Source organism: Phyllobates terribilis, unplaced genomic scaffold (assembly GCF_046119375.1).
Source record: "Phyllobates terribilis strain yellow unplaced genomic scaffold, ASM4611937v1 Scaffold_1__5_contigs__length_1240528914, whole genome shotgun sequence".
Taxonomy (NCBI): domain Eukaryota; kingdom Metazoa; phylum Chordata; class Amphibia; order Anura; family Dendrobatidae; genus Phyllobates; species Phyllobates terribilis.
Window position 1 is genome coordinate 413,498,371 of NW_027362761.1, and position 15,277 is coordinate 413,513,647.

The following is a 15,277-nucleotide window of genomic DNA, read 5'->3' on the forward strand; positions in this document are numbered from 1 at the left end:
AACCTGTAGAATAACACCATATCTCCAGGTTAATAGCATTTTGGGACATGACAGGCTCCCTTTAGAGATCGTTGGGGGCCTAGTTGGCGATTTTACATTTGGGATCCACGAGCTGCAAGTTCTGCCACTGTCCATAATGTTTAAGCAATCTATCAGAAGTTCATCTTACAAACTATTTATTAATTTATTACAATACCATTTAGCTTATATGATTGGTTACAATTTTAGTATCCTACAATGAATATTAATATTTGTCTTACCAAAATATAATTGGTATCATATTAAAAATGTTCCTTCCTTTCCAGGGACCACATCTACACGATAGACCTGGACACGTCGCACACAGAAGAAATTTACTTCAGCAAAGTGAGTAATATTCACGTGTTAATACTATCTAACTCTTTCAGAGAGTGAGATACAGTGCAAAGCCATGAAGAATATTTGATGTTCAGTTCTAATAAAAAGTTGTTCTTACGGTAAAGCTTCTTTTACTTCGTCAAGGTTCTTGGCCATATTACCGCTCTGTATAGATGGGGATATACTGCAATGTTATATACCTCTATTATCATTATATGTATATTTTTCTGTCAGTTCCATGTGGAATTTGGTATTTTCTACTGAATATTGTATGACTGAGACACCACATGACAGCACATAAGAACTATGTGTGCCCCCCATACAGGCCTTATGCATGACCCCTTTATAAAGAGTTGGTAGTCTTTACTATGACTATTCTCTGGAAATAAGTATGATGAGTGCAAGCAGAAAATGTGCTTTATTCTTCATAAATTCATAATAAAATTAATATTGATAATCTAAATAATCCTGAATATGTTTAAAGTGAACCTGACATCTGACACATGTTGCCCAATTCATGTGCCGCACGTATGAAGCACTGGCTGTGCAATCTCAGCCAGGCATGTAAAAATAGACTTTTAATCGCTGCCTGGGACCGAGCCGCGGGAAGACTAGTCGGACAGGCGGGTCCACAGCGGCTTAACCCGTCCCAGGTCTCTGCCTACGTACGTGTATAGGCAGAGACCTGTGAGTCACTGTCAGCAGGCAAGAAGAAGCCACAGTGGACCCACCTGTCCCTACCTGTCCCGTGCAGCTCGGTCCCCTGCAGCTATTAAAAGTATGCTTTCTCTGAGACGCCGCAGCTCTTCAGAGTCAAACATACCTGGCTGAGTTCACACGCTGCCTGTGGATTGGACAGCATGTATCAGATGTCAGGTTCTCTATAAATATAAAATTTGTGAATAAATTGCATTACATGCCTTTACGTCTTTTACACAATGGGATGGGTTTGGGAAATATTACATACACTCACCATATTATATATATATTGAAAAAATGACCAAGTATGCAATGGACCAGGCAACTGTTAGGTGGATTCATAACTGGCTTAGTGATCGGACTCAAAGGGTGGTTGTAAATGGCTTCACATCCAGCTGGATGAATGTCTCAAGTGGGGTACCACAGGGCTCCGTCCTGGGACCTGTATTGTTCAACATCTTTATCAATGATTTAGATGAAGGAATTGAGGGTAAACTGATTAAATTTGCTGATGACACAAAGCTAGGAGGGATAGCTAATACTAGAGAAGAGAGAGAGAGGATTCAAAAAGACCTAAATAAACTGGAGCAGTGGGCAGCAACCAACAGAATGGTTTTTAACAGGGAAAAATGCAAAGTACTACATCTGGGCAATAAAAATGAAAAAAGCATATACAGAATGGGAGGAATAGAGCTAAGCAACAGTACATGTGAAAAAGACTTAGGTATACTAATAGATCATAGACTGAACATGAGTCAACAGTGTGATGCAGCAGCAAAAAAGGCAAATACAATTCTGGGATATATTAACAGAAGCATACAGTCTAGATCACGTGAAGTCATTATCGGTCTTTACTCCTCTTTGGTCAGACCTCATCTGGAATACTGTGTACAGTTTTGGGCACCACATTTTAAAAAAGACATAGACAAACTGGAGCAAGTTCAGAGAAGAGCGACCAGAATGGTGACTGGTCTGCAAACCATGTCCTATGAGGAACGGTTGCAGGATTTGGGAATGTTTAGCTTGCAAAAAAGAAGACTGAGAGGAGACTTAATAGCTGTCTACAAATATGTCAAGGGCTGTCACATTGTAGAAGGATCATCTTTATTCTCATTTGCACAAGGAAAGACTAGAAGCAATGGGATGAAAATAAATGGGAGGAGACACAGATTAGATATTAGAAAAAACTTTTTGACAGTTAGGGTGATTAATGAGTGGAACAGGCTGCCACGAGAGGTGGTGAGTTCCCCTTCAATGGACGTCTTCAAACAGAGGCTGGACAGACATCTGTCTGAGATGATTTAGTGAATCCTGCTTTGAGCAGGGGGTTGGACCAGATGACCCAGGAGGTCCCTTCCAACTCTACCATTCTATGATTCTATGATTCTATGATATCCTGCATTTTATGATGTGCAATAAATTACAGCAAAGTTTTGAACAACTTTGTCCGTAGTGTCTAAACTGAAAAAGAGACATGCGGAGTAATATGTATGTCACTCCCTATAGGACGCCTTCTCATTCTGTCTGTACCATCTAGCTTTGGGATGACAAAGCACCTTTGAAAATGGGGGAAACACAATTATTAAATATGTGTGTTTATGAAGAGAGGCTTTATCTTGTGTAGTATGTTCTCTTTATGGAAATGTCTCAGAATCCCTGCAGGATTATCCATCATATGGCTTTCATCCAGCTGAGTTATACATTTATATTATGCTTTAACACTTACCACTTAAAACACAAACAGTCATTTTAACAATGTTTTCTCTGGATGTTAATAAGTGTTTGCCTTAGTGCAATGCTTTTATTGATTTACCTTTAACTTTTACTCCACAGTATTATACTGTCCTTGCACAGGTACATATTTGTATGGATCAAAATCAAAATCAGAAAACACGCCCATATTTTATATGATCAGGTTATATTTATAGTTTTTTTCTTGTACAAGTTCATATGTAGCACTTTAAGGCCAGAACACACAGGATTGGGCACAAAGCTGCAGCATGGCTGCCCAAAATTGTTCTGGATTTCTCATTCACTTTTGGCAATACTTTTTTTGGTACAAGAAGCCAGGGTACTAATATACCGTATTTTGCGGATTATAAGATGCACCGGACCATAAAATGCACCCCAAACTTTGGGGAGGAAAATAGGAAAAAAATGTTTTAATAAAATGGTGGTGCGTCTTATAGTCCGATTTTACAGTACCTTACTGGGGGAACGGCGGCGGTGGAACGAGGTCATAGGAGGCAGGGTCCCCCCTCCAACCCCGGTAAGCAACATTCAGATTATAAGATGCACCCCATTTTCCTCTCAAATTTGGGGGGGAAAGTGCGTCTTATAATCTGAAAAATACGGTACTAATAATATAGCTGGAAGGTGGTAAAAATAAGCAGATGAAAGAGCGCCCTCTTTTAGACCCCCATTAATTTACTATAGAATGTGAATGTGAGGGGTCCGGGCAGCAATAGTTCACTTTCTCTGCAGTGCCTCTACAGGGGAAATAAGGTATTACATGATGTCAATTGAATACAACAGGCTGTCTGCGTAATGCACAAATGTGCATTTATTTACACATGTAGGCCCCGATTCATCATTTGCGGGGTTTTTTAAGACATTATCCTTTTTTGTCTTGTAGTATTAGCTGCCATTTTTGTCACCAGATTCTTCACAATGGCACACGCAATTCAAGTCCAAATTCGTTTTTTTTCTGTCTTGAACTGTTTTTGCAACTGTTTGGCTCCAAAAGTTGAACATTTCACAAATGACAAAAAAATTGCACCAAAATACCGGCGTACTCAAAATTACATCATGGGGGGGCGACTGGTGTAGAGTTGCACCAAAATTTGTGACTTTCAAATAATTGATGCATCAATCAAAATTATCTGCTAAACTTTGCCCACAAAGCTGAAAAAAACAAAACAGGAGAGCAAATATAAAATAGACTTAAAAAAAAAGGCGCAAATAGAATAATAAATTAGGTGCAAACACAAAAAAAAGGCGCATAACACACAAAAATAGACCCAAAACATGTAAAAAGGCAATGATGAACCAGGGCCTTTATGTGTGAATAGCAGTGTTTTTTCACAGTGACTGCAACTGAGAAAAAAGCTGTATAAGCAACAGGAGATGCGACACGTAATTCTAAAAAAAAAAGCCTCACCCACTGAGCTAGCCCTAAAAAAGGAGTAGATAATACATTTGATACATATTTCCCATTTCCACAATATTTGAGATGCCACATATAAACTTTAGCTGGATCATCTATTTGACAAAATAAAGTATTTTGAGCGAAACTGCTGTAAGCAAGTAATCCCGAAAGCAAACCACACACTTCCTAATCCTGGTTTAAGCATTTAGTGAAGTACATTTCACTTTGGGTAACCGGTGGGTTATTTGCATAGAACAAGCCGGATGATATTTCTCTTTTTTTGCATAAGACTTTCATTCCGTGGTCTGACACAATGCGATTCCACCTGTTTTGATCATTCATGCTATAAAAGTATTTAAAGGGGAAATATAGTTTGGAGCAGCAAAGCAAAACCAGATAAGAACAGAATAACTAGCTTGTACTGAGGCCAGGAATTGTGCCAGAATTTCTATGTACAGATCCAAAAATGTAATTCCATTATAGATATGCATTTTCAGATTAGACTAACCCGTTCCTCAGACTCTGCTATTATGGACTTCATTTCTGTATTTTTGTCTACCACATTAAAAGCCGGACTCCTGATTCATATGTCGCCTGTGCCGCACACCTAGGTCTCATGTACAAGGCATAACCATGTGCACAAAGCCTGTGCACACTTCAGTATTATGGAGCATTAATCAATCTATGTGCCACACTTCATTTTTTGGCACTGTCTTTACTATATTGCAAAAGTTTTATCAAGATGTATTATACTTCTATCAGTCATGTCAGTAGAGTGATGAATATACCAATTTGACATGGAAATCGATACATTCAGCCAAGAATGCTCGATAGCGCCATTTCTTAGGTATTTCCTTCCGTCCTCTTTAGTCAGTACATTGATTAGCCATTATACAGGAGAGAATAATGTATACTAGCTTCTTTATTTAAAGCTTAGCTTTACATGTTAGTAACCAATATGGGAAGAAAAGAACAAAACTCCACGGAGAAAATACAACCCTTGTCCAATTCAAACCATTGCAGTACTAGTCAGTAGGAGCAGTGTCAAACTGGGGTGGCAAGGGCCCACCAGTAACCTTGACTTTTGGGGCCCACTGTTCAGCTTCATGCATATATTATATTACCCTCTTTCACAAATTTACTACTGGTTCTATATAAAAATAAACTAGGTAGTTTGTTGAATGAATGATGAGATCCTGCTTTTGCCTGTACAAAGTGAATTAATGTATTGGCCAACTACTGCTCATGTTGGGGGCAAGTTGCTTATTGGTGCATAGGGGCCCGCCGGAGGATTCTCCTGTTCTTCTGCTGGCCAGTCCGAGCCTGACTAGGAGTGTTTGCGAAGTGCTGATGTGTTCATATGAAGTGAGCTACTTATATGTGGTCACTGAAGATACTGTGTGTGCGTGTTTGCCAACTAAGACATTTTAGGAATCTACTGAATATGCATAGGTGCCGCACTCCTAGCTTTAGTGCCAGAGCGTACATCAAAGCACTCAGAGTCTGCTTTTGGAATGCTGAGCATTTCTTTTTTCAACTTTATGCTTCTATCAATTTTATTATGCTGATGGCGTGAAAGTCTATCCAGGGACTTCTATACGGCCTGCAAGAGCTGCATGCATCATTAGCATACTGTTATGCCCATGGCGAACTGAAGAACTTTAATAATCCTTCCCCTTGATATACATCAGTCCTTGGCCTCTTTACATTGTAATGCAACCTTTGGTGCTGAATCTTGAATCTGCAGTAGTGTGTTAACATTGACACGTTCATCTAGAACAGTAAATATGTCATAGCCGGTAAAGTATGTAAGAAGAGGTTTGTGTATATGAATGAAGAAGTCCCATAGGCACGCTCTGTAGGATTACCCTGATATCTGTGCACCTGTCAGACAAGAAACCGTCGACATTTTAAAGATCATATTCTATACTACTTTACATAGATGACAATTAATCATAAGGGAGACAGATGCAACACATAAACTTGTATCCTGCCGCTTGTTTCCTCACTTCAACTCTGACATTAAAAATCAAAGACATCACCGCCTTAGGGGCTCTAATTGATTTTCTCTTTCCTGATCTTTGCAGAAACTGACATGGAAATCTAAGCAGCCGGATGTAGATACCTGCAGAATGAAGGGAAAGCATAAGGTAGGCAGTTTCCATTTCTTTTTCTGACACCAAGGGTTACCCTGTAGACAGTTATCCGTGGTCGCTGCCTGTAATGTGCTACGGATCACGGCACACACTGCTCCGGTGGTAATTGCTTTTTCAATTAACTCGGCGACTTTCATTTGGATGTTTACTGTAAAATATTATGTAAAATTAATCTTTTACAAGAGTGTAAGAAAGGTGTTAGCCCCTATATATAGCTGAAAGTAAAGGAAATGGTGTATTGCAAAATATGAAAAATCCAATATGAGATGTCTTCCCTAAACTTCTTTTAAACAAAAAAAATTAAAAATGAAAAACAGATTCCAACAGCGAGAAAAGGCAGTTCCACGCTTTCCATTATGAGATAAAATAGCCCCTGTATGGCTGATTATTACAATACAATATCTTATACAAAGGTTCAGCTAATTATGGATTATCCAATTAGAATAAAAAAAATTAAATGAAAAAAAAAACAGCTGAAGATGTTCTAACAAAACACAAGGAACACTACTCACCTACTCTTCCCCCTGATAATCCAGTGCTGATGATCCTGGTCTATATTTACATGCAGTCGGCATAAAGGCTCCGATCGCAGAGTTGTGATGGCAGAATTGGGGCATGTGATCACTGCGGCTCCATGTAAACTAAAGGCCAGGAGCACGGAGTGTTAGTGCTGGGTCACAGGGAAAATAATAGGTGAGTAGTGTTACTTTTGTTTGTTTCTTAAATTCTGCAGCTAGTTTTTTATTGAAATGTATAAGTTGGATAACCCCTTTAACTTAGTGGAATCCTTGAGCAGCTGCACTAAGTGCATATTTAGCATCCAAGTGGAGTTGATTTATGGATGACCCATTCAGACAGGCCGATCTCAGCTCACTATCAAGTGACAATCAACTATATAAAATTCTATAAGCACTCATTTACTGGCTTTTTTTCACAACCCGACAAAAAAAACCTATTGTTTGTTCCCATACAGCATTATGTTGTAGGCAGCGCGTTCCCAGATTACTCCGGACGATGTGCTGCCGATAACAATGACTTGTACCTTCATAAAGAATTTGATCAAGTGGAGAAAAAGTGTTTTGCTCATTCGACAACTGATCACTGGCATGTTTACATGCGCCGATAAATGGGAACGAGTGTTCTTACAAATGCACTTTCGCAAGTTGTCAGCTCATCTAAGTCAACTTTTAGTGGAACCATTGTGGAGTAGATAAATTAGATAGATCATTAGCTTTTGTACTGTTGCCTAATATCTAAGTGCATTTTACCTTGTCTACAGGATGAATGTCATAATTTCATAAAGGTTCTACTTAAAAGGGACGAAGAAACATTATTTGTCTGTGGAACAAATGCTTTTAATCCTGCCTGTAGAAATTACAGGGTAAGTCTTTATAGCGTAGCTTTTCCTGATTTGAATGTTAAATATGGGTATGCTACAAATGTAAGTGCAGTAATTTCAGTGTTTGCTGTGTGATAGTAAGGGTCTGAACTGAGGCACGAAATGACCGCCAGTCAGCTGATTGGCGGTCATTTAACAGCCTGTTTACACCGGCCAGCCTGGCTTCAGATGTGAACTCTACAATCTAGATTATATTAAGTGTGCACAGGCTGCTATTGTTCTAGACAGTGCCAGTACAGTTTCTGCCTGATGACTATGCGCTGCTCAAAACGATGATCTTTAGTGCAGAATAAAAGATCATTTTACCCTACGAATAAGCAGAATACTTAGGTGATCAGCATCCTTTTTGACTATAAAATTATTGTGAATGAGTGTTCCTATAAACGCTTGTTCATTTTAATCTTGCAGTGTAAATTTATCTTAACTATTGACCTTTACACAGTTTCAGTTTCTTGTATTTTATTTTTTTCATGCGTTTTTTTGTTTTCCTGTGTTATCTCCGGCATTTTTCCGGCACAGTTGGAAAAAAAACACAGAAAAAATGCCATATCTAGAGCATGTTGCCTTTTGAATAAAATGCCAATGACCAAAAATTACCCACATTCTTTTGACACATCGCCTACAGTTCAACTGACGAGACATCTGGCCGACCTCACAACCCCCTTTCATACAGGGATGCAACATCGGTGGCCAAAACTTTTACATGCCTACTAGAGAAAGTAATGATATATAACCATTTACAAGGAGAATCATATTTGGTGTCAGATTTTTTTCAGATAAATTCACCTAATTAAAATAGGTGAAGGAGATGTGTGGCTGGCCGATAAATCTGGCATCACATTTCTGGGAGAACATAGCGACAGACATGTAGATATACAACTGGGCTGAACCATAGACATCAGATTGGCCTGTGGTCACATTTTTGGTTTATTCTCTTTCTATAACAAATCTCTGTAGACATGATCTGATTCTCTGATATCTATAGTATACTAATATACTTACCTTGCAATGTCTTCACATCCTGTTCCGACCAGATGTGTCCGGATCCCAGAATTCCAAGTGGCGGAAGTTCGTCGATCACCATATTGGGACACCCAGGTGATGGCTGTCTCAATATGGAAACCGCTGGTGGTACCAGCCTCTTGTGCGGTACCAGCAGCGGAACACCGTCGCGAACACTCCGTACACGCTGCACACGCCGCTGCCAGGATCAACCGAATGATTCACTGACCGCTGCCATGTTTGTTTGTCCTGGTGGAGCTCATGCGCAGTTTTAATGTGACCGCCGATATCTGTCTGCACAAAGATGGCGGCAGTCTGATTTACTGCACGGGGAGCCAGCTCAAACGAGAGAACTCATGAGGGAAGAAGACAGCACAGGGGTGGAGAGAGAGAGCAGACAAGGGGGAGAAAACATGGGGTACACAGGTCAAAGAAGAGATCACATGAGAGGAGAAGACAGCAGATGGGGGAGAGAGAAAGCGCACAGGGGGGAGAGAGACAGAGCACAGGGGGGGAGACAGCTGAAATGGGACAGCACATGAGGGGAGAACACTGCACAGGAAGGAGAGAGACAGCAGACAAGTGGGATAGCACATGGGTTAGACAGGTCAAAGAAGAGAGCACAGACGGAAGAAGTCAGCACATGGGGGAAAGAGAGAGTAGATAGGTGGGTGAGCACATGGGGCGGGAGAGATTCTTAACGCTGCCAAACCTGCCCCCATTGTGACATTACCACCCTCCCAATGCAATAGCATCGGGCCTCCATCTAGTCTTTTAATAAAAGTTAATGGTATATCAGCTGGAGTGCTGTACCAGCCCCTGCACTTGTTCTGTGCTGTAATTTCCTATCTACCCTCTTATTTGTCTGTTGCTGCTCCAGGCCATGAAAATGAATTAGTGCTTGGGGGGCTGCTGTCTGTTTCAGTGATGATTATCCCTAGCAGTGGGGGTCGGCAGCTCATTGTTTACAACCTCTGTGAGAATATCTGCAGATTCTTTGGCATTATAAGGAGTTATTAAAATTATGTTCTATCACTCTTTAAATTAACATCGTAATATGATAATTGGGAGTTTTTATTGCTTTTAGCTATGAGAGTGTGCTGATTTAAATTGGTTTATTAGAAGTTTACGAAATCGAAGTACTTCACACTTATGTTTAATATGAATTGTAAGAGAAGCATTCAGTGAGAAAATGTCTATGTAAAATGTGTAGAAGTGTCCACCTTTACCTTTGCCGGAGTTTAGTTAAAGAGGATTTCTGGGACTTTTTGATGACCTATTCTTTGGATAGGTCTTCAATATCCGGTTGGTGGGAGCGTGACACCTGGCACCAGAGCACCACTACCGATCAGCCTTTCCTGGTGGCAGTGGCGGCTGGAAGTGCTCAGTTACGGAGCTGCACATCTCCATCAACTGCAGAATGGCCATTGCTGAAAGCGGGGGTGTTAAGTGTTGCTCTTCACCAATCAGATAATGATGACCTATCCTAAGGACAGGTCATCATTGTAAAAGTCCTAGACACCACTTTTAAGGACTCAGATTTCTCACAAACAAACTCAATACAATCGTTTGACATGAGAAAACCCTTGACAACCACTGGGTCGCCACACAACGACATTTATGGCAAAGGCATCTCTTTCGAGAGTATCACAAAATCATATCTATTTTTTTTAAGATGAAAATTTCATCCCTTGCATCTCAGGATATTTTGACCACTGAGGATGCATGAAATCGCATGTATACTTTTTTGATAATGCAGTTGCAATTTTATATATCACATATATCAAACAGTGTTAGATTTGTTGTGATCAAGAAACTGTTGCTACCAGGAACAGCTTGTATTGATTTGATTTCATGTGCCCTCCCAAATTGTAAAATTAGTGGTGATAGCACCAAATAATACAATGTGATCTATCGCAATCACAAAGTGGATAAGCCCGCACTGTAAAATCACCATTGACCAGTGGCACTGTGATATTTTCTTTGTTTTTTTTATAAAGATAAAAATAAGTTGACAAGTTTTCATAGTTTTTGTCCACGCAATAATACCATGTTTCCCTGAAAATAAGGCAGGGTCTTATATCAGATTTTTCTCCGAAAGATGGGTTTGGTCTTATTTTCAGGGGATGTCTGTTTTTTTTCCATGAGCAACAATCCACATTTATTCTTGAACAAAAAAATCAACATAGAAAAAATTCTAATATAATCATGTCATCACACACACTGCACATACAGTCATGGCCAAAAGTATTGAGAATGAGACAAATAGTAATTTTTCCAAAGTTTACTGCTTCATTTTTTGTAATGGCAATTTGTATATACTCCTGAATGTCAAAGAGTGATCAGCTTAACAGCAATTACTGTACTTGCAAAGTCAATATTTGCCCAGAAAATGAACTTTAACCCCCAAAACACATTTCAACATCATTGCAGTCCTGCCTTAAAAGGAGCAGCTAACATCGTTTTAGTGATTGATCCATTAACACAGGTGTGGGTGTTGATGAGGACAGGGCTGGCGATCAATCAGTCATGATTAAGTAAGAATGACATCACTGGACACTTTAAAAGGAGGCTGGTTCTTGGTATCATTATTTCTCTTCAGTTAACCATGGTTATCTCTAAAGAAACACGTGCAGCCATCATTGCACTGCACAAAAATGGACTAACAGGGAAGAGTATCGCAGCTACAAAGATTGCACCTCAGTCAACAATCTACCGCATCATCAAGAACTTCAAGGAGAGAGCTTCCATTGTTGTCAAAAAGGCTTCAGGGCGCCCAAGAAAGACCAGCAAGCTCCAGGACCGTATCTTAAAACTGTTTCAGCTGCGGGATCGGACTACCAGCAGTGCCGAGCTTGCTCAGGAATGGCAGCAGGCTGGTGTGAGTGCTTCAGCACACACTGTGAGGCGGAGACTCTTTGAGCAAGGGATGGTTTCAAGGAGGGCTGCAAAGAAGCCACTTCTCTCCAGAAAAACATCAGGGACCTACTGATATTCTGCAAAAGGAACAGGGAGTGGACTGCTGAGGACTGGGGCAAAGTCATTTTCTCTGATAAATCCCCTTTTCGATTGTTTGGTACATCTGGAAAACAGCTTATTCGGAGAAGAAGAGGTGAGCGCTACTACCAGTCTTGTCTCATGCCAACTGTAAAGCATCCTGAAACCATTCATGTGTGGGGTTGCTTCTCAGCCAAGGGAATCGGCTCACTCACAGTCTTGCCTAAAAACACAGCCATGAATAAAGAATGGTACCAGAATGTCCTCCAAGAGCAACTTCTCCCAACCGTCCAAGAGCAGTTTGGCGCCCAACAATGCCTTTTCCAGCATGATGGAGCACCTTGCCATAAAGCAAAGATGATAACTAAATGGCTCATGGAACAAAACATAGAGATTTTGGGTCCATGGCCTGGAAACTCCCCAGATCTTAATCCCATTGAGAACTTGTGGTCAATCATCAAGAGACGGGTGGACAAACAAAAACCAACAAATTCTGGCAAAATGCAAGCATTGATTATGCAAGAATTGACTGCTATCAGTCAGGATTTGGTCCAAAAGTTGATTGAGAGCATGCCAGGGAGAATTACAGAGGTCGTGAAGAAGAAGGGGCGACACTGCAAATATTGACTTGCTGCATTAACTCATTCTAACTGTCAATATAACCTATTGGTACTCATAATATGATTGCAATTATATTTCTGTATGTGATCTAAACATCAGACAAACACTAATAAAAACAAGAGGCCAGCAGATCATGTGAAAATATAATTTTGGTGTCATTCTCAAAACTTTTGGCCATGACTGTACACGTGTATAAACACACACTGCACATACATACACATGTACAGTGGGGAAAATAAGTATTTGATACACTGCCAATTTTGCAAGTTTTCACACCTACAAAGAATGGAGAGGTCTGTAATTTTTATCATAGGTACACTTCACCTGTGAGAGACAGAATCTAAAGAAAAAATCCAGAAAATCACATTGTATGATTTTTACATAATTAATTTGCATTTTATTGCATGAAATAAGTATTTGATACAATAGAAAAACAGAACTTAATATTTGGTATTGAAACCTTTGTTTGCAATTACAGAGGTTAGACATTTCCTGTAGTTTTTGACCCAATTTGCACACTGCTGCACACTGCACCAGGGATTTTGGCCCACTCCTCCATACAGATCTTCTCCAGATCTTTCAGGTTTCGGGGCTGTCACTGAGCAATATTGAGTTTCAGCTCCCTCCTAAAATTTTCTATTAGGTTCAGGTCTGGAGAGTGGTTTAGCCACTCCAGTACCTTGAAATGCTTCTTATGGAACCACTCCTTAGTGGCCCTGGCTGTGTGTTTCGGGTCATTGTCATGCTGGAAGACCCAGCCATGACCCATCTTCAATGCTCTTATGGAGGGAAGGAGGTTGTTGGCCAAAATCTTTCCATACATGACCCCATCGATCCTCCCTTCAATACAGTGCAGTCGTCCTGTTCCCTTTGCAGAAAAGCACCTCCAAAGTATGATGTTTCCGCCACCATGCTTCACGGTTGAACTGGGGTTCTTGGGGTTGTACTCATCCTTCTTCTTCCAAACACTGCAAGTGGAGTTGATACCAAAAAGTTCTATTTTGGTCTCATATAACCACGCCTCCTCTAGATCATCCAGATGGTCATTGATAAATATGGGCCTGGACATGTGCTGACGTGAGCAGGTGGACCTTGCATGCACTCTAGGATTTTAATCTATGGCAGCGCAGTGTGTTACTAACGGTAATGTTTGAGACTGCAGTCCCAGCTATCTTCAGGTCATTGACCAGGTCCTCCCTTGTAGATCTAGGCTGATTCCTGACCTTTCTCAGAATCATACTTACCCCACAAGGTGAGACCTTGCATGGAGCCCCAGACCGAGGAAGATTGACAGCCAGCTTGTGTTTCTTCTATTTTCCAATAATTGTGCCAACAGTTGTTACCTTCTCACCAAGCTGCTTGCCTATTGTCCTGCAGCCCATCTCAGCCTTGTGCAGGTCTACAATTTTGTCCCTGGTGTCCATAGACAGCTTTTTGGTCTTGGCCATGATGGAGAGGTTGGAGTGTGATTGAATGAGTGTGTGGACAGTTGTCTTTTATACAGGTAATGAGTTCAAACAGGTGCAATTAATATTGGTAATTAGTGCAGAGTAGGAGGGCTTCTTAAAGAAAAATTAACAGATCTGTGAGAGCCAGAATTCTTGCTGGTTGGTAGGTGATAAAATACTTATTTCATACAATAAAATGCAATTTAATTATTTAAAAATCATACAATGTGATTTTCTGATTTTTCTTTTTAGATTTTGTCTCTCACAATTGAAATGTACCTACGCTATCTTTCTCTACGACAGTTATCATTGGTTCCCTCTTCCCTTATCCCTGCTACTGTGGTTTGTCCTTTTACCTCTCATCCTCGCTATCCTGTTCTCTTCTTTCTCTTCCTCCCAACGGTCCATCAATTTATTAACTCCTTTCCCTTTTTTTCCTAACACTGCACGGGTTCGATCTCCACAAAGCACTTCTCAATCTACTCCTCTCTTTTTTCCTATTCTCACCTTATTTCTCTGCTGATTTTGTTTCTTTCCTATCTCCTTTTTCCTTCTTTTCTTTTTTCCTTTTCTTTTAGTATTATTTTTTCTATCTACATTGCAATACTATTTTTAATCTACTTCTCAATGTCCTCTCTTACCCCTCACCTCACCCTCTCTCTACACCTCCACCCTCTTTTTCAAATCTTCTTGTGGGCATTTTCTTCAGTTTCAGTCGCATCTCCAGCCTTTTTAAACCCCCTACCCTTGAACACTTACTATGCAATTGTTTTATTCACTTGAAAAAGACGCTAGTTCAGCGGAAATAAAAAAAACTAGCGGAAATAAAAAAAACGTTCAACTCATCTTGGTGCTTAGGATTCTTCATTACAGCAGCGCATAATAACCGGGTTATTGTCCAAATTGGTAATATGCCTTCATTAGTTGACTGCCAAACTCTTGGCTGAGCACTCATTAGTTCAAAATGGGAAGAGGGAAATAAGCCACTGCCAGAAATGCCTGAAGTTAGCTTAACTTTACTGAAAAAAAATAGGTGAGCGAAACAGTTCAAAACACCCTAGTTTTCTTTCCTCCTAAATCATCTGGTGCAGGAGAGTTGAGAGGCTCCCATATTTATCAGATGGTGGAAATCCTAAGAGGCTCCATATAGATCAGATGGTTGAAATCTTAAGGTTCTTTGCTCCAATATATATGAGCACCTTAAGTAACACCAACAATTTCCTATTGCCTCCATGTGATATTGTGTAGCAGGTGATATCCGCAAGAAACATCATCATGTGACAAGATTGAATGACGTGTGCGTGTAACTACATATCTAGTGGAGGGCCCAGTACATAATTGTGATTTATTATGCATAAAGCAGCTAATTTATACATACCATGAAAAGTAAAATTTTCTAAAAATCTCTTTAGTTGTTTGAAATAATTCACTAGAATTTGTAGTATTTGGA

The 15,277-nt window shown here is 40.1% G+C and overlaps 1 protein-coding gene across 8 annotated transcripts in view; it reads left to right on the top strand.

Annotated features, from left to right (window-relative positions):
• Positions 1–15,277, top strand: part of SEMA6A (semaphorin 6A) — a 294,872-nt gene that overhangs the window by 125,010 nt on the left and 154,585 nt on the right. For all 8 annotated transcript variants that reach the window (XM_073676968.1, XM_073676972.1, XM_073676976.1 and 5 more), the window contains 3 exons: positions 306–366; positions 6,292–6,354; positions 7,640–7,741. In XM_073676968.1, coding sequence (XP_073533069.1) covers positions 306–366; positions 6,292–6,354; positions 7,640–7,741 — 226 coding nt within the window. The remainder of the gene's footprint in view (positions 1–305; positions 367–6,291; positions 6,355–7,639; positions 7,742–15,277) is intronic.